The sequence below is a fragment of the Benincasa hispida genome, chromosome 9 (assembly GCF_027475165.1).
Source record: "Benincasa hispida cultivar pf3 chromosome 9, pf3_genome.v1.1, whole genome shotgun sequence".
Classification (NCBI taxonomy): Eukaryota; Viridiplantae; Streptophyta; class Magnoliopsida; order Cucurbitales; family Cucurbitaceae; genus Benincasa; species Benincasa hispida.
Window position 1 is genome coordinate 65,282,730 of NC_143486.1, and position 25,565 is coordinate 65,308,294.

At 33.8% G+C, this 25,565-nt stretch overlaps 1 protein-coding gene across 1 annotated transcript; it reads left to right on the forward strand.

Annotated features, from left to right (window-relative positions):
- The first annotated feature begins 1,145 nt into the window (after nt 1-1,145).
- Nucleotides 1,146-4,701, forward strand: LOC120085214 (protein WALLS ARE THIN 1-like). Its single transcript, XM_039041107.2, has 6 exons — nt 1,146-1,431; nt 1,527-1,589; nt 2,068-2,184; nt 2,284-2,698; nt 2,780-2,931; nt 4,247-4,701. The coding sequence occupies exons 1-6, from the start codon at nt 1,208-1,210 to the stop codon at nt 4,437-4,439; spliced, it is 1,164 nt and encodes a 387-aa protein (XP_038897035.1). The 5' UTR covers nt 1,146-1,207; the 3' UTR covers nt 4,440-4,701.
- Nucleotides 4,702-25,565: the final 20,864 nt, after the last annotated feature.

Here is a 25,565-nt window from a genome sequence, read left to right on the forward strand (position 1 = left end):
TAAAAAAAAAAAAAAATTGAAGTATTTGAAAACTATTTAAAATAACTTTTAAAATATTTTTCAAAGTATATTTCAACACCCCAAAACCTATTCAAAATTTTTATTTAGCATATTTATTTATTTATAGTTATTTACGATTATGACCTTAGGGTTTAACTCTTTAACCCTAGAGACGCTATTTGATTTAATTTTCTGAAAACATTTTCCCTAATAATATTGTTCTCCCTCTGTCCGTAGACGTAGCTAACACCGTTAGTGAATCACATATATTTGTGTGTCGATCTTCTCTATCTCTACGTTCCTTTTTGTGTTATTTAATTGTCGATTTCGTAACAATTCTTAATCAATCCAACCCTTTATCATTTGTTCCCAACCTTATTTTTCTGCAATTTGAGTTTCTCTCTTTCCTCACTCGCACAGAGTAGATTGGCTATGCAGGAAATTCCTCATACCCCTAAGGGAACGTTCTTGTTGAGACCAACATAAGATTCTTTAGCATCATATGACAAATTTCTCTCTTTCAATGATTCATAGAAAAACTCTAAAATATGTTTGAGAGAACATCGCCGTATCATCCATTTCAGCTTTGAACCAACAAATCTTCTCTCTTTGTCCATTATTCTCGTTCTTGTATTACATTAATCTAGTAGACTTTCATATGTATCTTACATATACTTGTAGAATCTTCTAAAAAAAAACATTTAGTACTTGACTAAATTTATCTCCATTGACAAACTTCATTATAATGAGCAAAAAAGAATTTCAAAATCCAAATTATTACAAAATTTAAATTAAAAGTAGTAAGTTGTTTTATATAAAATTCAAAAGAAGAAGTAGTACATATAAAATCCTAAACTAAAATGTTTTTTTTTTCCCCTCAAAGAATATGAAATAATGATTAAAGTCAAAATTGTGGAAGATTATTCCATTAGCTTTTTTTTTTTTTTTCTCTGTCCGAGTAGTGTGTAATTGAATGAGGTTGTCTTGTCAGAGTTAAGACGACGAATGTGGGAGACAACTTTCAAACATTTGAAAGCTACCAACAGTTGACACTACATCTTTTTAGGTCTTCTCGTGGGCCCTAATTTCTCCATTTTACACTTTCCTTCCAAAATCTCCTATATTTATATCTCCATTTCCTTCCCCAATCTCTTCACAAACCAAACCAAACCAAAACCCATACCTTTCCTTCTTTTCTTGAATTATAATGGCTGATATTGGAGGGTCAGTTTCTGGGTCAAGAATGTGGTGTTCAATTCCTGAGAAGCTTCAGCTACATGGTGCCATGTTGGCCTTGCAATTTGGCTATGCTGGCTTTCATGTTGTCTCAAGGGCTGCCCTTAATATGGGCATTAGTAAACTTGTCTTCCTTGTTTATAGGAACATCATTGCCTTTTTCCTTCTCCTTCCCTTTGCATATTTTCTTGAAAAGTATACTCCTTTTTATCCTTTCTTCTTTTTATTCATTCTGGATCTCTTTTTGCTTTCATTCCTCACTCAACACTCGTTATTTTATGTTCTCTCAGGAAGGAACGCCCTCCCATTACTTTCAATTTCCTCCTTCAGTTCTTCCTTCTTGCCCTTGTTGGGTATGTCCCAATTTTGCATTTTATCTCAATCCCCTAAACTATGCATATAATAACTATCACAGTTCACTATATATATTAAACAACAAACAAACAAACGTACAAACCTACGTTTATACAACATAAGTCCTTTTATATATTAACCTATTTCTATTATATTTAATCAATAAAGAAACTTCAAGAAATTAGGATTCTTACTTACACGAGTGTAGGTAAGTATTGTTATACGAGAAAAACTTATGTTTATGCAATCTAAGTCCAGATAGCTATTCATTTATGTGGTAATTTTTTTTAAAAAGAAATAGAAGTGAGAGAGGCTACACCTAATTATTTTATTTGTATAGTTGATATAATTAAATTTATCATTACCCATTACCTTAAACTTAATATATTTAATATGATATTAGAGTAGTAGGTTTTATTTTTTTTCTCCGATTAGTATTGATACGTAATCTTAAACTTGTGATCTTGTCTGTGACAGAATCACAGCGAACCAGGGGTTTTACTTGCTAGGTTTGGAGAACACATCACCGACGTTTGCATCTGCGATACAAAACTCGGTTCCGGCCATAACATTCCTAATGGCTGCATTGCTCCGGCAAGACATCTATAATTTACGCATCCTGAAAAAAAAAAAACGTATAAATAACATGGGGTGATTATATTTAAGTTGTTTTTAATTTTGGTATTATTACAGAATAGAACAAGTGCGACTAAACAGAAAAGATGGTATAGCAAAAGTGATGGGAACAATATGCTGTGTTGCTGGGGCCACAGTGATCACTCTTTACAAAGGTCCAACAATATACAGCCCAACTCATTCACTACAAACAGCCACCACCACCGCACCCATTTTCGCTTCTCTTGGGGACGCAACCGGCAAAAGCTGGACCCTTGGCTGCGTCTTTTTGATCGGTCATTGCTTGTCTTGGTCTGGATGGCTTGTTTTGCAAGCACCCGTTTTGAAAAAATACCCAGCTCGTCTCTCTGTCACTTCTTACACTTGTTTCTTTGGGATAATTCAGTTTGTTATCATTGCTGCCATTGTCGAGCGAGATGCTCAGGCTTGGCTCTTTCACTCTGGTGGTGAAATATTTAGCGTGTTGTATGCGGTATGTTTAAAGCTTAAGCTGATGAGTTATGATAATATTATTGTTATGGTTAATAAAGGAGAATGCGTGGGAATATTGCAGGGAGTGGTAGCTTCGGGAATTGCTTTCGCTGTGCAGATATGGTGCATACAAAGAGGTGGGCCTGTGTTCGTTGCTGTTTATCAACCAGTTCAGACACTCGTTGTCGCTGTCATGGCTTCCTTCGCTTTGGGTGAAGAGTTCTTCTTGGGAGGGTAGGTCCCCTTTCTCACTCAATCACCACCCTCCATCGCTTTCTTCTTCCAAATTACCTTCTTTACCAACTCTATATTAGGAAATATTTCCTGCTTTCCACCCCTTTAATTATTTAATACCCGTGTTTTCAAATTTAGAAAATTGAGTAAACTATTTATAAATATACTAAAAATTTATTTTTATTCGATAGATGTCGCGATTTATCGTCTAGTGATAGATATCTATCGCGCCACTGATAAATAGTGATATTTTACTATATTTAAAAATATTTCCAGCACTTTATCTTTTGAGATAATTTCATTCCCTTAAACTTCAAAAACAAAACTTAATTTTCCATTCTACAACTATTTTATTTTGAAGTTTTAGTTTTTAAAAGTAGTATGCTTTCATCTATTGAGTTATTTATTTTGTTATCTATTTTTTTTCAATGTTTTTTAAAATTCAAATAAAGTTTTGATAAATTAAAAAAAAATTGAGTGCAGTTTGGCTGAACACATCTTTGTGTAGTCCAACACCGCCCCATAAAAAATCTGACCAGTGGAAAAGTTTTCTTTTTTAAAAATTAAATTATTGTTTATTTTACTTAAGTAAAGAAAATGGAAGGCATGAAATGAGGTGTTTAATCATTTTCATTAAAAATATAATTTTAAAAACTTGATTCTTTTTTATGTAACTTTGCTAAAAATATAACTCAACTGCTTAAAACATATATATGAGGCAAAATATATCAAACTCAAATTCGTATGATTATTTAAGAAAGATAGAATTCAAATTAAAGAAATGATGAGAAAACAAACACAATTTTCAAAAGACAAAAACAAAAACTAAAATCCAAATAATTATGAAATCAAAGGAAGGTTTAAAAAGTATCTGAGAAATTACTTCCTTTAATTTGACCTTTCTTCTAAGGAGTCAAAGGACATACTTCCTAAACTGTGTAATTGGCGATATTTGATTAACAACTCATATCTAAACAAATTATTCTTCAATAAGACCACTACAAATTTTAATCCTCCGACACTAAAAAGAACAGTTATTTGGTTAATGGGATTAAAGTTAAGATTCACCACCCGAAATCAATTAAATTCCTCCGGATGAGTTGGGTGTTTTAGATTCATATATATATATAAAGGACGAGATTATATCACATTCACAAAGCTGGCGTCGTGGGTTAGACGTTCAGATCACCACTTGATAATTTGTTTTTTTTTTTTTTAATTTATAAAATAAAACCTAACGACTTTAAAATAACTTTATTAAAAAGCAGTATCATGCTTGGAAAATGATTGTTAATAATGTGAGCGTGATGTACAGGATCATCGGGGCGATATTGATCATCGCCGGCTTATACTTCGTCCTTTGGGGAAAAAGCGAAGAGAGAAAATTTGCACTTGAGAAGGCTGCGATCCTCTCCGCTCCGGACCACACTAACAACAGAACACCCCCACTCATCAAGCCCTCCATTACTCAGCCACTTCTCATCCATTCATCAAACGACAACGTTTGACTTTCACCACTCAAATGTTTCAACTCCATGTTTTCAAAGCTCTCAAAAAAAAAAAAAAAAAAAAGCTTATGTGTGTATTAAGATTTTCATCTTTTGCCCATCTTTGTTGACTTTGATTTTATTTTTTTTTCCTCAATAGCTTTTGTTAATTAGAGATGGGTTGGGGAAAAGGGAAAAAAGGGGGTTGAAAGAGAGATTCATATGTGAAGAACGGATGAACTTGTATTGATCAATGCCACTTTGAGTTTGTGTGGGATCCAAATTTCATCTTTGCTTTTTTGTTTTTTCTCCCTCTATTTCTTAATATTTTATGTTTCCTTTGATAATCATTTTATTTTCTAAAATTAAGTTTACAAGCACCACTTTCATTATGATGACGGTGCTAACTTAGTTGAGATTCTCTAAAACGATGCAACTTAGTTGAGATTCTCTAGAACGATGCAACTTAGTTGGAATTCTCATTGACCTAAAATTGTCGTATCTTTCTAAAAAAAGATAGAAAAACACCACTTTCACCATTGCTTTGTATATTATGTTATTCACATTTTATGAGTGTTTTCAAAATCTAAGCTAAATTTTGGGGAAAAAATAGTTAAAAATCACTTTTAATCTCTAAGCTTTCATAAAAGCAACAATTTAGTCCCTGAACTTTGGTTTGCAACGATTTAGTTCTTGTATTTTTTTCATTTTTGTTACAATTTAGTCCCTGAACTTTAATGTGTAACAATTTAGTTCTTATACAAGTTTGTAACGATTGATCCCTATAGTAGAAATTAGTGTTAAAATTTAATGAAATTTTTTTTACCTAAATAAGCGATAAACGAGTTAGGGACTCACTATTTTTATGTAATACAAGGCTTACATCATAAAATAATAAAGTTTGATATCTAATTTTGATGAATCTTTTTATATTAGGTACTAAATTGTTATATATTTGAAAGTACAATGACCAAATTGTCACATGCTAAAATTTAGGGATAAAATTAATACAATATTGAAAATATAGAGACTAACTAAATCGTTACAAACTAAAGTTCAGGAACTAAATTATTACTTACATGAAAGTTTAGGGACAAAATGTTTTTTAACCAAAAGAATTCTAAACTTATTTTTAAAATTTGAAATTTGGCTAAGAATATGAAAATCATCAAAAATTGTGTGCAACAAACATTTTTTTAAAAAATGTTACAAAGATAGAGGGATTAGTAACGCATACCTAGATATCTTAACTAGTTTGACACATCTTTAGTGTCCTCATCACACTCCAGAAACAAACATAATTTAAAAAAAAATAAATAGTTACTAAACAGGACCTTAGTTATTTATGTTTTAACTTTACGCAAAAATAATAATAATAATAATAACTCAAACCAGGTGGTGGCGGACAATTTAAAGCATGAAATAATCAAGCTGATTAGTTTAATAATGAGAGAAAAATATTGTAAGTAACATAATAATTAGGCATGAGAGATAGATTTGTAATTTCTTTAGTGAATGGATCTTCTTTTTAGCCAAAAGATGACTTTTCCATGTGTAGGAAGGTCTACTTTTTCTTGGCTTTAGAGTTGTTTGGGGAAAAGGGAAAAGGAGAGGAAGAAAAGAAAGAAAAAGAACAGGCCGTGCTCTCCTGAATTGTTGCTGTCTCTGTAGTGGAAATGTTGTTTTGAGAAAGTAGAGAGAAAAAGATTCAAACCATCATTTAGATTAATGATATAATATAATAGCTAGAGAGGGAGAAATTAAAATAGCTTTGTTTGGTAGGAGATAATGCAAACTTGGGCTCACACCATCATTTCATCAGATTAGATTGGATGAAAGATTAGGTGGAATAAAGATGATGAGCATCAATATACTATTACTTGTAAAACAAATTTATGGTTTTATTTAAGCATGTGTGACAAATAATATCATTTTTCATTTTATAATACACCGTATTTTCTTCTTCTACGTATCATTTTGTTGCTTTCTACACGATAATTCAACATGAATAAGTATGTATATGAAACAATGTTAAATGTCTATTTCATTAGTTATTCTCACATATATATAATTTTCTTTTAATTTTACAGTATTTTTTGTGATTTAAATTAATGAATATTCATGTTGTTTGAAAATAAAATTTTATATGGAATATAAATGAGTTGATTTTCTCTTGCTTCAAAAGTTAGTTTTAATTTGAGCTTTAAATTACTTTAGTTTTTATTTAAGATTTCAATCAACTAGTCTTTAGTTGAAAAATAAATATATCATATTATAAATGTAGTAATAATACATGTCATTTTTTTTAAAAAAAGAAAGATATGATGTTATTAAGCATGTAGGTGAGAATATATATATATATATATATATATATATATATACTCGTGCGTATTTAGCTCACTAGAAACTCAAGAAGTGCTACCAAGTAGAAAATATAGGAAGAAATGATGATAGCTCGTCCTTTCTTCCTATATTTTCTACCAGGCAGTACTTCTTACCTTTATAGTAAGTCGAATACAAGACATCCGCGGTCCACCTTGTATAGTTATACATGTCTTCTACTGTATATTGACATATCTTAGATATAAGAAGTTGTATAACAAAGTGGAGTTTTATTTTATATATATGTCATATATAATTGTCACTGGCATAAAAAAAGAGGTTTTGAGTTTAAGTCGAACCCACATAATATGTTATGTTGAAACCATGTAGTACGATAGTAAATTTCGTAAATCAATAAGGAGTCTATTGTCGTCATATCTTATCCTAGGTTTAGTAAGGTAGTTTTAAACGAGGTATGATTACATGGGGGGGGGGGGGGGGGGGGGTGGGGGGGTCAAATATCAAGCTTTCTTTGACAAGTTTAACATTTTTTATTTGTCAAATGTATTATTATCTTCATATGAAATATTTGACAAGTTATTTAATTCTTGACTAGCTTTCAATGTAATGTATGCCTTTTTTGCAAATTAATTGTCAAATATCAATTGCTTTAAATGGAAAGACTTTCCTCTAGTCTATTATCGTTTTTTTTAATCAAGCTTTTCTCTAGCTCCCCTTGTACTATCTTCCCGTTTTGAAATGAATGCATAACACGAGGGTATGATGAGAATACTAAGGTCGTGTTTGATGGAAAAAGCGATATGCGCAGCGGAAATAAGAATCGATTTTACTCTAATTGCCCAAATTAAACATGCAACCCAAAAGAATTAATTAGGGTTATTTTGAAATAATATCTTTGAAGCTCCTGAAACTCGTCTATCTCCACTCGAACACGAATCGGACAACCACTAGAGCTGACCTACTATCCTCTAAACTCAGAACTAGGTTGTGGGACCTAATGGATGAAGAACTCGAGAGAGAGAAAAAAAAAGATGGAAATAGTACAGTGAAATTGGGTTGGGTTTGGTTTTTTTTTAGCCCAATTTTAAAAACTAATTTTGTAAAATTTTCAAAAGTCTTTAATCCAAAATCACAAGCCCATATTTATAGAAAAGGGTCATGCAAAGTTGCATGAAAAAAACTTCACAAAATCGTAACACCTAGAATCCACTATCTAAGTGGACTTAATGTCTCCACTATAAGCTAACACCTAGCCCACTATTTTGTTAGTGGAATTATCCAACAAAAGTTTGGATTTTCCCACTAACTTTAGTCAAAGGGCAAAATAGTCATTTGGTCAAAGTCAAACTTTGACCGAAAAATCAACATTTTTGACTTTTTATGATTTTTTTCGTGTTGACTAATTTTGACCTCTCGAGCATGAATTCGCATTCATTTTCTCGAAATTCAAATCACAATTGAATATAAGGTCGGTCAAAGTTTGACTTTTCAAAGTCATTTGACTTTTTACATCTTTTACCATTTCCATTATTTCCGAGCTTCCGAATATGAACGTATTCATATTCTTGATATTTAAATCACATTTAAATATTAAAGCTATATCTCCAAACTAAAAAATCGATCACTATATCATATATATACTTGTCGGTTTCTCTCTCTTCACCTAATTCGAACAATTCGAATTATTCTATCATACTGTTCTAAGTTTATTCCATATGAGCTAGTAGGGGAACTTAATGGACCTATAGATCATGGGCTCCAACAATCTGAGATTAGCTGGCTAAACTCTTTAGACGGAGCTAATCAACATTCGTTAACTAATGGGTCATTCCACTATAGTCCCATAGTTGTACTCCCCTCACTATAAATATATTTGTGTCCGTTTGATATAACCATGATTAGTTAGTTAATCCTTCATAGGTTGTTCGTAATCTCGGCTGGGTCATAAAAACCGTTTTACCCCCGAGACTATATCTTATTCCTTAAGTTCCACTAATTCTCTAATAAACAATTGACTTAAGGTCCAATCTATAAACCGAACCCCTATCGGGCCAATGAGAGGGTGGGGCCCCTTGTTTAAGACCTGGATTCAGTACTAAAGGGAACAACCTATCTACTATCCCTATAATAGGTAAGAGTGAATTCCATCTTACACCCTATGTTCCCAATTATCCACCTGATCTTACCCCTGAAATGGGAGGCTTATTGGGCCAACAATAATGAGCTGCCCTCACCTATGCAGATCTAAGGATAATTCCGAGTGAACAGGAGTTCATAGTTAGCTCAGGATTAAGAATAAGTTACCTAGGTCATCAATTAATTAAATAGTCAATTTTTTATACATTAAACGGCATTTAGAATGTAAAAGTGGCTATTTCATGGTTCAGTCTTATGTAAACTCTTTACATAGGATGCCCTCATTTTTCATGTCTCCACATGAACAATTTAGGATCACATCATTTATACTAACTACGAAATGGGCTGCATCTACAGTGTCTCCAGAATAAAGCGTCCAACCTTATTCATATACTATAGACCATTTTGACTATTTGAACTTGATCCATATTTATGTCACTACATAAAGTTCAAACTTAAACTTAATAGCCTCGAATCCTTAGTTTATTGGATTCATGAATATAGAATTTAAATTTACTAAAGATTTTCCATAACAGCTTTATTGAACAAGAATATGCTATTACAAACTACGAGTTTTAGGACATAAAATCCAACAAACTCCCACTTGGACAAAAACTCCTAGTAGGATCAAACGATGCTGAATTTACTGTCAGAAATTAATATTACATATGAGTATAATAAACATATGAATACAATAAACTAGGGCATATACCCAAAAGTTCTCCCACTAGTCCTAGTTTACAAACACCGTAGACCTAAACTCTGTAGGTGACCCTAAAAAAATTTTAGCCCTGAGGGTTTTTGTAAAAGGATCAACAATGTTTTGCTTAGAAGATATTTGGGTCACTACAACGTCAGCACAGTGTACGATTTCCCAGATAAGGTGGTACTTGCGTTCGATGTGCTTTCCCCATTTATGGCTTCAATGTTCTTTTGAATTTGCAACTGTATCGCTGTTGTCACAATACAAGGTGATGGGTAAATGCATATTTGGAACAACTTCCAAATCTGTCAAGAATTTCCTCAGCCATACTGCTTCTTTTGCTGCTTCGCAAGCAGCTACACAGCTTCCATTGTGGAGTCAGCTATACAAGTCTGTTTTACGCTTCTCCACACTACTGCTCCTCCGTTAAGAGTGAACACTGATCCAGATGTAGACTTCTTAGCTTTTTTATCAGTTTGGAAATTAGAGTCAGTATATCCAGTAAGGATCAGATCCTTAGCACTATACACGAGCATGTAGTCCCTAGTTCTCCAGAGATACTTTAAGATGTTTTTAACGGCAGTCCAATGATCATGTCCAGGATTAGACTGGTATCTACTGACGATCCCTACTAAGTAGCATATGCCAGGTCTAGTACATAACATTGCATACATCAGGCTTCCAACTGCGGAGGCATAGGGAATATTTCTCATATCCTCAACTTCCTGAGGTGTCTTAGGACATTGTTCTTTCGACAGATGAATTCCATGTCTAAAAGGCAACAGACCCTTTTTGAAATTCTGTATTTTATATCTAGACAACATTTTGTCTATATAAGATGCTTGAGACATGGCTAGTGTCCTATTCTTGCGATTTCAAATAATTTGGATCCGAAGAATATACTGCGCATTTTCTAAATCTTTCATTTGGAATTGTGTATTTAGCCATTGTTTGACGTTAGTAAGATATCCTACATCATTCCCAATGAGTAGAATATCATCGACATATAAAACTAAGAACGCTATAGTAGAATTGGCGATCTTTTTGTAAACACAAGGCTCGTCAACAATTTGTTCAAAGCCATAAGATTTGATTGCAGTATCAAACCTTATATTCTAGGATCTAGAAGCTTGTTTCAACCCATAAATGGATTTTGAAGCTTACAAACCTTTTGTTCTTGACCCTGTGCAATAAACTCCTTTGGTTGAGCCATATAGATACTTTTTTCAAGATTGTCATTTAGAAATGTTGTCTTGACATCCATCTGCCAAATTTCATAGTCATAAAAGGTGGCAATGGATAAGAGTATTCTAATCGACTTATCCATGGCAACGAGAGAGAAAGTTTCTTCATAGTTTGCTCCCTCTCTCTGGGTATAACCCTTTACCACAAATCGAGCCTTAAAAGTCTCTACTTTACTGGCTTGATCTCGTTTTCTTTTGTAGATCCACTTACAACCAATTAGTTTTACATCATTTGGTTGATCTACAAGCTTTCAGACATAATTGAAGTACATAGACTCCATTTCGAGGTCCATGGCTTTGATCCACTGATCACGGTCCACATCTTTCATTGCCTGTTTATAGGTCGATGGATCCTCTGTGCCGTCATCAGGTATGACGACTTGTGTTTCTGTTAAACCCAAGTAACGGTCAGGCTGATGAATAATCCTCCCACTATGTCGAGGCATTCTCAACTCTTGAGAAGGATGTGACTGACCTGATATACTAGTTTTATCTACTACTGTAGTAGATGAACTAGCTTTATCTGTAGCGTCTTTTGAAATTTCTTTCAACACTATTTTACTGCTTGGTTGATGATTTCTAATGTGGTCTTCCTCTAGGAATGTTGCATTTTTTTTATACAAATACCTTGTTTTCTTGAGGATGATAAAACAGACCACCCTTGTTAACTTTGGATAACCTACAAATAGGCATAACTTTAAACGATGTTCTAATTTCTTGGGATTTTGTACCAACACATGTGCTGGACAACCCCAAATTCTAAAGTGACGTAAACTACTTTTATGGCCTTTCCATAGCTCATAAGGTATTTCTGAAACACTTTTAGAGGGAACATTGTTGAAAATATGGACAACAGATTGAAGTGCATATCCCTAAAAGGAATCAGCCAATTGAGCATAGCTCATCATAGAACGAACCATATCTAATAAGGTTCGGTTTCTTCTTTCTGATACACCGTTCTTTTGAGGTGTACTAGGTGCAGAGAGTTGTGATTGGATCCCGTTTTCTATCAAATAGTCTTGGAATCGTATGTCCATATACTCTCCACCTCGATCCGATCGAAGTGTTTTTATTGTTTTACCTAATTCATTCTTAACTTCAGCCTTATATTCTTTGAACTTTTCAAGAGAATAAAACTTGTGATGAAGCAGGTAAACATGACCATACCTTGAATAATCATCAATAAAACTGATGAAAGATTCATACCCACCTCAAGCCTTGACATTCATTGGTCTACAAATGTCCAAATGTACGAGCTCTAAGGGTACTTCAGCTCTGAGACCTTTTCCAGTAAAAGATCTCTTGGTCATCTTTCCTTCAAGACAGGATTCACATGGAGGTAAAGAGTTATCTTCTAACTGACTTAAAAGTCCACTCTTGAACGATCTCCCAATCCTATTGAGATTTATGTGACCAAGTCTTCGGTGCCATAGATAGGCGTTAGAAGAAACCTTTTGTTTTTTTATTCTGAGTTTCTAATGTTCTAAACATTTCAGTATTTAAAACAAAATTTGCTCTAGTTGGTCTTAACTTATATAAGTTGTCTTCAAGTGTAGCAGAACAAATTTGAATACCTTTACAAAAAATGAACTCTTCATTTATATTAAAAAATATTATATATAATTGTTCTATAATACAAGAGATAGATATCAAATTCCTCTTCATAAGAGGTGCATACAAAACATTTTTAAGTACTAGATATCTATCTTTAAAAAACAACTTCAGATTTTCTACTGCTTCAGCTGAGACAATCTCTCTTGTTCCAACTTTGAGGGTTATTTTACCTTATTCAAGCTTTTTCCAAGAATTAGTTTCCTAAAACGAGAAACAAATATGATTAGTGACTTCTAAATCTAATATCCAAGTTAAAGTATCATATTCCACTAAACATGTTTCAACGACCAGTAAATCATATTTACCTTGTGCCGTTTTTTCAGCTTTCTTCTCTACAAGGTACTTCGGACAATTTCTCTTCCAATGCCCGTTTTGGTTACAGTGGAAACATTTTCCTTTATCTGTATCCTTTTTCCCCTTCTTTATCTTGGGAGCCTGCCTTTTTCCCTTCTTTTTCATTTGAGCTTTAGAGGGTCCAGCTTTGGCTTTAGAGGACGATCCTCTTAAAAACTTTTTCTTAGTGGTAGCAACATTTGCTTCCATTTCCTTCCCTTTACCTAAAGTAAGGTTTTGGAATCGCTGGAGTTCGTTAAGAAGGGTAGTGAGATTAAATTCTATCTTATTTAAAGACGCATTTGTCTCGAAAGGTATAAAACTCTTCGAAAGAGATTGTAAGATAAAACTAACCTGGTTAGCCTCATCAATGGGTTTGATATTTACTTCAACGATATTGAAGTACATCATCATGTCCAGGACATGTTCTCTAACAGAGGTCCCCTCCTTCATCCGCTTCGTGTAAATGTGCTTATTGCCTCGTGCTAAGGGACCATGATGGTTGCCCAAACATTTCTCTTAATGAATCTATTATTTCTTTAGCCGTAGCTAAAGATTCATGTTTCTTTGCCAAAACATCAGACATGCTGGCAAGAATGTAAACATAGGCCTTTTCATTGGCTTTGACCCATCGATCGTATACTTCCCGAATAGTTCGGTTAGCATTTGAGGCTGGGGCTTGAGGACATTCCTCAGTTAAGACAAATCTTAAATCGTCAACTACCAGTATTGTGTTTAGATTTAATTTCCATGCCGAATAATTATCGTTGTTTAGTTTCTTGGAAGCTAAGAGTTGAATTATCGAGTTATTCATGTTGAAAAGATAAAGATATTCTTTTTAGTAAAAAAAACATTAATCTTTTAAATCCAATCAAGTTTAGAAAAAAAAACTAATAATGTATCCTTCATTATTATATTTTGCAACGATATTTCAAAAGTTTAGAGTAACCTCCACCGAAGGGCAGTCGATTATTCATCTTTTGAACCAAGACAATCTTGACTAAATGCTAACTCCAGAATAACTCTTTATTCTTATAACACTTTAGTTATCGTTACTTTGGTCGAGAATATACTAACATCTTAGTAATTCTTTTAAGTGTAACCTTCCATTTTTGGATTTCAGAAACCAGAATCAACATGCTCCCAAAAGTGGAAAGTCCATATGAAAACTGATTTAAGAGAGCCTATCAAATTTGGAGTTCGCGGTGTTCAGAATCCTATAATACAACCCTCTGAAGGGAAAGGTCACTCCAGGGCAGACATATAGACGCATTATAGGAATCTCACGATGCGACCTAATGGAAGAGATCGTGGGATATGTTGTTACATACCCCTCACTCACTTACTATGAACTATTTCCCCTATTCACATTGATATTGATCCATATAAACACTCTCTGAAGGGTCTGCTCCTAAGCACGACCCAAAGCCCTGCATGGACCTCACAATGTGAACTCTTAGGGATGCTAGAGCTAAAAGTATGCTACTTCTCTCTAGCTGAAGTGTTCTATAACGGTTTAGGGTATAAAAAAAATACTTAGAGATATATTTCGGCTAAATTAAACATATCCTAAGTCTAAGTGATAGATCCATGTGTAACTCTTATACTGAATTTTAACCTATGATGTCTAAGTGATAAACAAATTTTATTTCTTCACATCTCTCACATATGCTCATTAAAACTAGGGTTATTTGACTTAGACGCCAGTTTGATATCCAGGTAGGAGGTGTTCCATAAACCGTCATCTTAAGAACCCCCAACCTTAGACAAGATCTCCCCGGGTAAGTAAATAACTCTTTGTTTAACAAGTAATCGATCTATTTTAACTCTTTAGAAAAGCCGATTGAAATTGTACCAATTTAATCCTAGGGGGGCATGCGACTTTTACCTTTGTTATAGATTTTAAAGTCTAGGTTATTTTATAACAATTAAAAAATAAAATTACAACCATTATAACCTTAGAATCATACATCTATAACATACATTCATACTTGATTATCATGCTTTAATATAACACTTTATATTAAAAAAACTTAACATGCATACTATATATATTATAACAATTATAACATATATTATAACAATTATAACATATATCAAACATATCAAATGCATAACAATTATAACATATATCAAATGCATGTAATTATAACATATATTATATCAAATTATAACATATATCAAATGCATATAGACAACCACTAGAGCTGACCTACTATCCTCTGACTCAGAACTGGGTTGTTGGACCCGATGGATGAAGAACCCGAAAGAGAAAAAAAAAGATGGAAATAGTATAGTGAAATTGGGTTGGGTTTGGTTTTTTTTCAGCCCAATTTTAAAAATTAATTTTGCAAAATTTTCAAAAGTCTTTAATCCAAAATCACAAGCCCATATTTATAAAAAAAGGGCCATGCAAAATTGCATGAAAAAACTTCACAAAATCCCAACACCTAGAATCCATTATCTATATGAGCTTAATGTCTCTACTATAAGCTAACACCTAGCCCACTATTTTGTTAGTGGAATTATCCAACAAAAGTTTGGATTTTCCCACTAAATTTAGTCAAAGGGCAAAATAGTCATTTGGTCAAAGTCAAACTTTGACCAAAAAGTCAACATTTTGACTTTTTATGATTTTTTTCATGTTGACTAATTTTGACCTCCTGAGCATGAATCCACATTCATTTTCTCGAAATTCAAATCTCAATTGAATATAAGGTCGGTCAAAGTTTAACTTTTCAAAGTCAAAAGTCAACTCTTTGACTTTTTACATCTTTGACCATTTCCATTATTTACGAGCTTCCGAATATGAACGTATCATATTCTTGATATTTAAATCATATTTAAATATTAAAGCTGTATCTCCAAACTAAAAAACCAATCACTATATCATATATATACTTGTCGGTTTCTCTCTCTTCACCAAATTCGAACAATTCGAATTATTCTATCATACTATTCTAAGTTTATTCCATATGAGGTAGTCGGGGAACCTAATGGACCTATAGATCATGGGCTCCAACGATCCGAGATTAGTTGGCTAAACTCTTTAGACGGAGCTAATCAACATTCGTTAACTAACGGGTCATTCCACTATAGTCTCGTAGTTATACTCTCCTCACTATAGATATATTTGTGTCCTTTTGATATAACCATGATTAGTAAGTTAATCCTTCACAGGTTGTTCGTAACCTCGGCTGGGTCATAAAAACCGTTTTACCCCGGAGACTACATCTTATTCCTTAAGTTCCACTGATCCTCTAATGAACAATTGGTTTAAGGTCCAACCTATAAACCGAACCCCTATTGGGCCAATGAGAGGGTGGGCCCCTTGTTCAAGACCTGGATTCATTACTAAAGGGAACAACCTATGTACTATCCCTATAACGGGTAAGAGTAAATTCCGTCTTGCACCCTATGTTCCCAGCTATCCACCTGATCTTACCCTTGAAATGGGAGGCTTATTGGGCCAACGATAATGAGCTGCCCTCACCTATGCAAATCTAATGATAATTCCGAGTGAACAGGAGTTCATAGTTAGCTCAGGATTAAGATTAAGTTACCTAGGTCATCAATTAACGAAATAGTCAGTTTACAATAAACGACATTTAGAATGTAAAAGTGGCTATTTCATGGTTCAGTCTTATGTAAACTCTTTACATAGGATGCCCCCATTTTCATGTCTCCACATGAACGGTTTAGGATCACATCGTTTGTACTAACTACAAAATGGGCTGCATCCAGTGGCTCCAGAATAAGGCGCCCAACCTTATTCATATACTATAGACCATTTTGACTATTTGAACTTGATCCACATTTATGTCACTATATAAAGTTCAAACTTAAACTTAATAGCCTCGGATCCTTAGTTTATTGGATTCATGAATATAAAATTTAAATTTACTAAAGATTTTCAATAACAGTTTTATTGAACAAGAATATAATATTACGAACTAGGAGTTTTAGGACATAAAATCCAATAGTGTTAACCTAGTTGAGACAGTCCAGTATATATATTGATCCCATCGTTCCGAGTACTTTGTTTAAAAGAAAAGTCAAGTGATCCACTTTTAAGAATATGGGATAACTTGAACACGAAAAAACCAACTCATATTTCTTGATATATGATGACGAAAATTCAGTAACGCAATTTATGTGTGATGCATGTCTTATGCTATGCATTTGTACCCATGCGTCGGAGGTCATGCATTGGAATGGAAAGTATGCGTTACTCTAGTATGCAATGACATGCGTTCCTATCACAAGTTTTCTTGCCTTCTCGCCAAGTATATTGAGAACGCAAGTTTCTCGGGTGATCCGAGGTCGAACACAGGGACTTATAACTCAATAATGCTTGTGAAGTAATGTGTTTGAGGCGATGAATGAAAGTAAAAAGAAGAAGTTAATGGATTACACACTACTTCTTCTCCTAACTAAGCAGATTGAGCAATGGAAGACTTGCGATGAGAATTGGTAGATATGCAACAACTGTTAATGCATATTAATGTTTATTATATTAAATCGCTCGAATAATCCCAGCTCGTCACACTAACGCATTGCACACCTCTCGGTGGTCAGCCGCATGACTATATCTCTATAGTGCATGGTTGTGTCAAGCATAAGACTGTACCTATCTCTAGGAACAATGCATACTTTACTTTAGTGTGTTCCACCTCTTACCTTCTCAAACAGTTAGATGCAGCTAATTAACTTATTGACAAGCATTGCAACAGCCCATCGACAAGCGTTGCTACAACCTCTTACCAAGCAAAGAAGATTAACTCACTATACTCGCACAACGCATACCTCTCGGTGGGTTGCTACATGCGTCCTATCTCTAGGCTACACGATTGAGTATGCGATTGCCTTTGATAAATAAACGATGAAGGTAAACGATGATAAAGACAAAGAGGATGAAGAAGATGGTGTTGGAGAAATTTAGAGATGCATTGATTACAAAATGTAAGTATCTTAAGCCCAAAATGTAATGCAATACAAAGATCAGAAAGGAAATGTAAGGCTATGCGTCAAGGCTGCTGGTGGTGCCATGGATGGATGATGGAGACATCTCTCTCGAGCTCTAACTTCGATGAAAGCTCCGGTCGTCACTCGGAATGGATTTTGGAGGTGAAGAATCCTCAAAGAAAATCTCACTCATGTTTTCATCGTTGACCGCAAGCATCTGCCTTAAGGCAGAAGCTCGAATGCTTTAAAATGAAGGTCCCAAGGGCTATTTATAGAGTTTAAACTTCGACAGCAATCATGATTGCGTTCTGTCTCACTACTGCCTTTGTCGCGGTATGGGTAATGTCGGCATCACCTTATCTTATTGATACTCCCAAGGTATGCGTTCGTGTTTGCTTCTCTTGAGGTGCCAACGCATTCCATCTACCTTGCGAGCAGACTTCTATCGATCTATGGACGCAACATCCCATGCAGCGAACTTAATCAACTCATGCTTTTAACCTTACGGTGGTCGGGGATCGACGCATGCGATCAACTCTTGTAATATCTGCAAAAATGAACACTTTGACTCGAAATAATGCATGGTATAGGGTTAGTGGGGATTTTTTTTTTTTTTTTTTGGTGTTGTTTGAGCAAGCTCACTTTCCACATGAATTTTTAGTATTAATATGCATATTCTTGCTTATTGGCCCTCATAATTCTAAGTAAAAGGCTACAAAAGCTTGTATTTCTATGAGCTATCACACCCCCAAACTTAGAATTATGTTTGTCCTTAAGCATGTCTTATACTTAGGAAATTCAACATTTACCCTTCGGCTTTTCCTATGTGATGACCAGCTTTTCAACATATAATTCACTCGTACTTCTAACCTTAGCAGCAACACTCTCCTCAACTTTGGCTACTTCTTCAAAGAGATATTTCTAAGTTTAAATCTGACAAGCCTCTTCTCAAAGACCTTTTTACCCATTTCTGGAAACTTTGCATTTAACTTTTTACAATGTGTTCATTTAAAGCAATGCAAAGCTTGCGATATATTATTATATTGATGCATTGAACCTGGCTACACTCTTCGTTTTGGCTTGCCCCCACGGGTGTCATGCAGACATCCAACTTCGGTTGCGTGCCATATTCAACTCAATTCTTGTCTTAGCTTATTTGGGTTGCGCCAGACAGAAGAGTTGTTATTATGCGTTGATTTTGGTCATCTACTTTCATTTTGGCTTATCTGCACGGGTGTCATGCAAAGTATCCAACTATGCGTAAGTGCCTTGCACAACTTTAACTCTTATCAGCTTGGGTCTCCCTCTTGCGCTGACAGTGGAGTTCTCTCTCTCTCTTTTTTGAAGGAAATAAACATCGCAATGTGTAGATTGGACGCAATTGCCCGGACCACTGCCTCCCCCAAACTTAGAGAGTAGCAGGGATCCTTGCCAAAAATCTAAAAACAAACTCATCAAGAATGCGGTAGAAGATATTTGAGCAGAGGTTTACACATAATGAAACTTAGACTGTCAAACTTTGAAGAAGTTACTAAAGTGGGGTGAGCTATACAACTTTTAGTTAGTGGATGTAGTGAGTTATAAGTATCATAAATGCTGGTTTATCAATGCATAAGAGAGCAAGTGGGCAAAGAAGAATTTCAGAAGGATAACGCATAAAAGAAAACAAGAAAGGACCTATTGAGCAGAATATCAATTTCGTCAATGCTTAGAATTCATGCAGGGAAATAGTCATGCATTGAATGATGGAGAAGATTCTTCTTCCAGCCCATCGCACTGAGTGGAATTATTAATGCACCTACAAAGAGTTAGCACATATTTATCCAAGAAACCAGCTGCAAATCCAAAATGGCAATAATCAAATAAATAATTAAAATAGGAAAGCAGGGTAAAGATAGAGTTGAAGACGTCTCTGGATAAATTAGAGTGAAGTCACCACGAGGCGTCTTCCATGCAGGAGATTGATCTCAACTGCTTAGGTCAAGAATCTCGCCCTGACCATTGGAGCTTCCAGCAATTGTTGGACACATGTTGGCTAACACGCTCCCAAGACTGCTTCCAGCTTATGCGACAGATAGCCTTTCTGTCTCGAGGTCAACATTGAATTTTGGCGCATCGCCTTCATTCAAATATTGTTTGCAACTTGGTCGCACAAGCTACAATACGCCCAAGACTAAAAAGGTTGCCTATAAAAACACAAAACTTAACAAACTCTTAGCTGTAAAGTCCCTGGCAATGGTGCCAAAAACTTGATGACGAAAATTCGATAACACAATTTATGTGTAATGCATGTCTTATGCTATGCATTTATACCCTGCATGTCTTATGCTATGCGTTGGTACCCATGCGTCGGAGGTCATGCGTTGGAATGGAAAGTATGCATTAGTCTAGTACGCAATGACCATGCATTCCTATCATAAGTTTTCTTGCCTTCTCGCTAAGTATAACGAGAACGAAAGTTTCTCGGGTGATCTGAGGTCGAACACAGGGACTTCTAACTCAATAATGCTTGTGAAGGAATGCGTTTGAGGCGATGAATAAAAGTAAAAAGAAGAAGTTAATGGATTACACACTACTCCTACTCCTAACTAAATGGATTGAGCAATGGAAGACTTGCAATGAGAATTGGTAGATATGTAACAACTGTTAATGCATATTACTGTTTATTATCTTAAATCACTTGAATAATCCCAACTCGTCACACTAACGCATCGCACACCTCTCGATGGTCAGCAGCATGACTATATCTCTATAGTGCATGATTGCGTCGAGCATAAGATTGTGCCTATCTCTAGGAATAATGCATACTTTGCTTTAGTGCGTTCCACCTCTTACCTTCTCAAGTAGTTAGATGCGGCTAATTAACTTACAGAAAAGCATTGCAACAGCCCATCAACAAGCGTTGCTACAGCCTCTCACCAAGCAAAGAAGATTAAATCACTATACTCGCACAACGCACACCTCTCGGTGGGTTGCTACATGCGTCCTATCTCTAGGCTACAGGATTGAGTACGCGATTGCCTTTGATAAATAAACGATGAAGGTAAACAATGATAAAGACAAAGAGGATGAAGAAGATGGTGTTAGAGGAATTTAGAGATGCATTGATTACAAAATGTAAGTATCTTAAGCCCAAAATGTAATACGATACAGAGATAAAAAAAGGAAATGTAAGGCTATGCGTCAAGGCTGCTGGTGGTGCCATGGATGGATGGTGAAGACGTCTCTCTCGAGCTCTAACAACGGCGAAAGCTCCGGTCATCATTTGGAATGGATTGTGGAGGTGAAGAATCCTTAAAGAAAATCTCGCTCATGTTCTCATTTGTGACCGTAAGCATCTACCTTAAGACAGAAGCTCAGATGCTTTGAAATGAAGGTCCCAGGGACTATTTATAGAGTTTAAACTCCAACAACAATCATGATTGCGTTCTGTCTCATTGTTGCCTTTGTCGTGGTATGGGCAATGTCAGCATCACCTTATCTTATTAATACTCCCAAGGTATACGTTCGTGCTTGCTTCTCTTAAGGTGCCAATGCATTCCATCTACCTTGTGAGCAGACTTCTATCGGTCTATGGACGCAACATCCCATGCGGCGAACTTAATCAACTTATGTGTTCAACCATGCGGCGGTCGGGGACCGATGCATGCGATCAACTCTTGTAATATCTGCAGAAATGAACACTTTGACTTGAAATAACGCATGATATAGGGCTAGTGAGGATTTTTTTTATGCTATTTGACGCAAGCTCACTTTTCACATGAATTCTTAGTATTATCAACGCATATTCTTGCTTATTGCTCTCATAATTCTAAGTAAAAGACTACAAAAGCTTGCATTTCTACGAGCTATCAATATACTTTCAATGTCAAGAATGATAACAAACTCGACACTAGCAAAATGTCAAATTTAACAATTCTTGACATTGATTACATATCATATGTGGTAACTCTTAACGTTTTTTATTTGTCAAATGTATTGTTATCTTGACATAATTGATGAGTTATTTAATTCTTGACATGCTTTCAATGTAATGTATGCCTTTTTCCGCAAATTAATTATATACCAATTCCATAATCTCATTCCTGCATTGTGTTCCAACAAGACAAACTTTTGTCAACTAAATAAACAATTAGATATTTGAGGTCTATATCAATCCAATATATCCACTAGCAGTTGGTGTATATATATATTTATATATAAGAATAAACAACGTGCATGCAAAATCAATTTGGATCTTAAGCATTCTAAATTTCATTAATTTTAATGATAAAACATGCATGCAAATAAATTTGAAATTAGGGTTTGAGTTATAACCTTTGTAGCTCTAAATTGACCACCAATTCCGCTCTAATCTTTTCATGAACCGATTGTGAACCACCACGAGGGTCTTCTCGACTTCTCTGGCCTCAGAATGGGATGGTGGATTCAACGAGTGACTAAATTAGGGATGAATTTAGAATAGAAATTGAGAGAGAATTGAAGACTTAAATTCTAAAACTCTTTTAGAATCTCTAAGTTGTCAAGAAGAATTTGTTTTTCAACTAACTTAAAAATCACCAAAATGGCCAAAAACTTTAATCTTTATCCAAGCATCCTATTTATAGAGCAATTACATGCAATTCATGCAAAATTGAGTTAACCAAATTTTGACACTTCAAAATGCACTCATTTTAGTGGGATAAGTGGCATTTTGGAGAATCAACACTTTGCCAAATAAATTACTCATTAATTCATTAAAAAATGGATTTTTTTCACTAAAAATCATTCTTGGCCGATCTTTCCACTAAGTGAAGTCAATATTTTTACTTTTGACTATTTTGAAGTCAACATTTGACTTTAGTCAAATTTTAACTAAATACAATTTAATTCAAAATTAATTCAAAACTAATTTTGGAATTTTCCACTTAGTGACGTCAACTTTTGACCTTTGACCAACTTTCATTAGTTCCATTTAATTCAAAATTAATTCAAGTAATTAATTTTAAATCAAAATAGATAATTCACTAAATAATTTAATTAATTTAATTTAATATTCAATTGTCCAACACTAATCACAATGAATCCTTATTCATAGTTTTGATATAAATCCTATTTAAATATAAAAAACTCTCTCTCTTTATCATTCAATTCCCAATTGAATAATACGCAGTTAAATATATATCGCATATATTTAACGCTTATTCCCTAATTTGAATATTAACACTTCAAACTCACTTATCATATTGTTCTAAGATTTAGTCCAGTATGAGCTAGCAGAGGGGCCTAATAGACTTACAGATCATGAGCTCCAACGATCTGAGATTAATTGGCTAAACTCTTTTAACAAAATTAACCGACATTCGTAAACTACCGAGACACTCTACTAAAGCCCAGTAGCTACACTCTTCTCATTGTAGATATATTTCTGTTCAGTTGATTTAACAATGATCAGTAAGTCGATCCTTCAAAGGTTGTTCGTATTTATAGTTGGGTCAAAATTGCTATTTTACCCTTATAAAACATCTTACTCCCTAAGTCTCCATGGATCCACTAATGAACAATTGATTTTTGGTTCTATCAATAAACTAAGTCCCTCTCAGTCATAGAGAGAGTGGGCCCCATTGTTCAAGACTAGGAGTTAGTACTTAAGGGAACAACCTATTTGCTAATCCTAAAATCAGGTAGGAGTAAATTTCATCTTGCAGGACTATGTCCCGAGCTATTTATTTGATCTTATCCCTAAAATGGGAGGCTTATTGAGCAGCGATGTTGAGCCACTCTTACCCATGTAGATTAAAAGATAATCTTGAATAAACAAGAGTTCATGGTTAGCTTAGTTTAAGATTAAGTTACCTTAGGTCATCAAAATGAAATAGTCAGTTTTAACAGTAAACAAGGTTATAAATAAAAGTTACTATTTTATTGTCCGGTCTCATGCAAACATCTTTTGTATAGGATGCCCTCCACTCACATGTCTCTACATGAACGATTCAGGATCACATCATTTGTCTTAAATACAAAGTTGGGCCACATCCATAGTGTTTCCAATATAAGATACCCAATCCTATCCCTATATTTATAGACTGTTTTGGCTATATACTCAAACTTGATTCATTTTTATGTCTCTAAATAAAATTCAAGTATTCATGCTATAGTCAGGGGTTCGTTAGTTTATTGGATTTAGGCTTTAACAAGTACAATTTAGATATTCAATAACAACTTTACTGAATATACCTCAATAACTTCTTTATTGCAAAATAGAATATGTTTAATATTTATAAACTGCGAGTTTTAGGACACACATACATACATACATACATATATACATATATATATATATATGATAATTACAAAATTACAAGAACAACTACTAATTCATATGAGATATTCCAAAATCACAAACTATAAATCTATCCCCATCATATTGTTTTGAAGAATCATCAATAGAATAAACTTTTGATAAAATAATTGCTAAGATCAAAACATTTACAATATGTATGTTCGTACATACGTACAATTCCAAATATGTCCATTAGATATAGTGACCTAGAAATTCAGCCCACTCCCCATGCACTTCATCCAATTCAATTTATGAGTACAAGTTGCTTATATCAATCCACAAGGTATATTTCATATATACAACACAATATATTCGATATATATTTAAATTTTCTAGAAATCGATCAGGTTATATTTGATAAGTGCATGAACAAGACAATTTATACAATATATTGTCTTATATACCGAATAATATATGCGATATATATTTATATTTTTCAATATATTTGTAAATACATACCAAACTATCAATTATGATATATACAATATATATTTACTTTTTCAGTATATTATCAATATATGAGGCATATATTTGAGATGTAGATGGAGATATGATTGATTTTCAATTAGGAATTATGAAAGAAAATAAATAAAGTCTCTTAAAATATCCTGCATTCAAGAAATATAGAATAAAATAAATAAATAATAGAAATAAAGTCAAAATTCGAAGATGATGGTGGAAAGAAAAGTTAATGTAATTAATGTTATTTTAAAAATAAACACATTAAATATTCAATAGCTAATCTGGATTTTTTTAAGTATTTATAATACTACAAAATTAATAGAGAAGAGAAAATGTATCACAAGGATAAAAATATTCTAAAATGCAGTTAAAATCTAACTATGAAAAATTATAATTTTGGAACATTTATAAAATATTAGTTGTAATAGGCTGATACGCTAAATCTTTCCCCTTTTGTTTACTACAGATACTCTGATAAAATCAGTTACAATAGGACATGGGCCACCACTTGGGTCGTCATTGCATTCAAAGTTTCGGCCCAAAGCCCAAAGTTAGGTACATCCTGATTTAAAGCAAAATCCTTCAAAATAACCCTATTCTAACTTTTTCTATTAAATCTTCGCATCATTTAGTCTTAAAATAATTCTAAACTTTATATTATTTTGTAATTTTTTTCATTTTTTTTATTAAATTTGTGCTCTCGCATCGTCATTTATAATATACATTTAAATGTCATTTTATTTTATAGAAATGATGATTAAAAATGATTAATTATAGTCTAATTTATGAGTGTTCAGAAAACTAGTGACTCGAAAAAATCGTTCAACCCAACCCAACCTGTGCGGTTTTGGTTGAGTTGTCAACTTTTTTGGGTTAGGTTGAATTCAAATAAATAAAAAATTTATTGGTTGGGTTGGTTCATGGGTTCATTAAAGTAACTCAAACCAACCTGCACCAATCTGAATTTATTATTAACTTTAAAAATCTATATTTTCTTTTACTTATGATATAATTAAATATACATA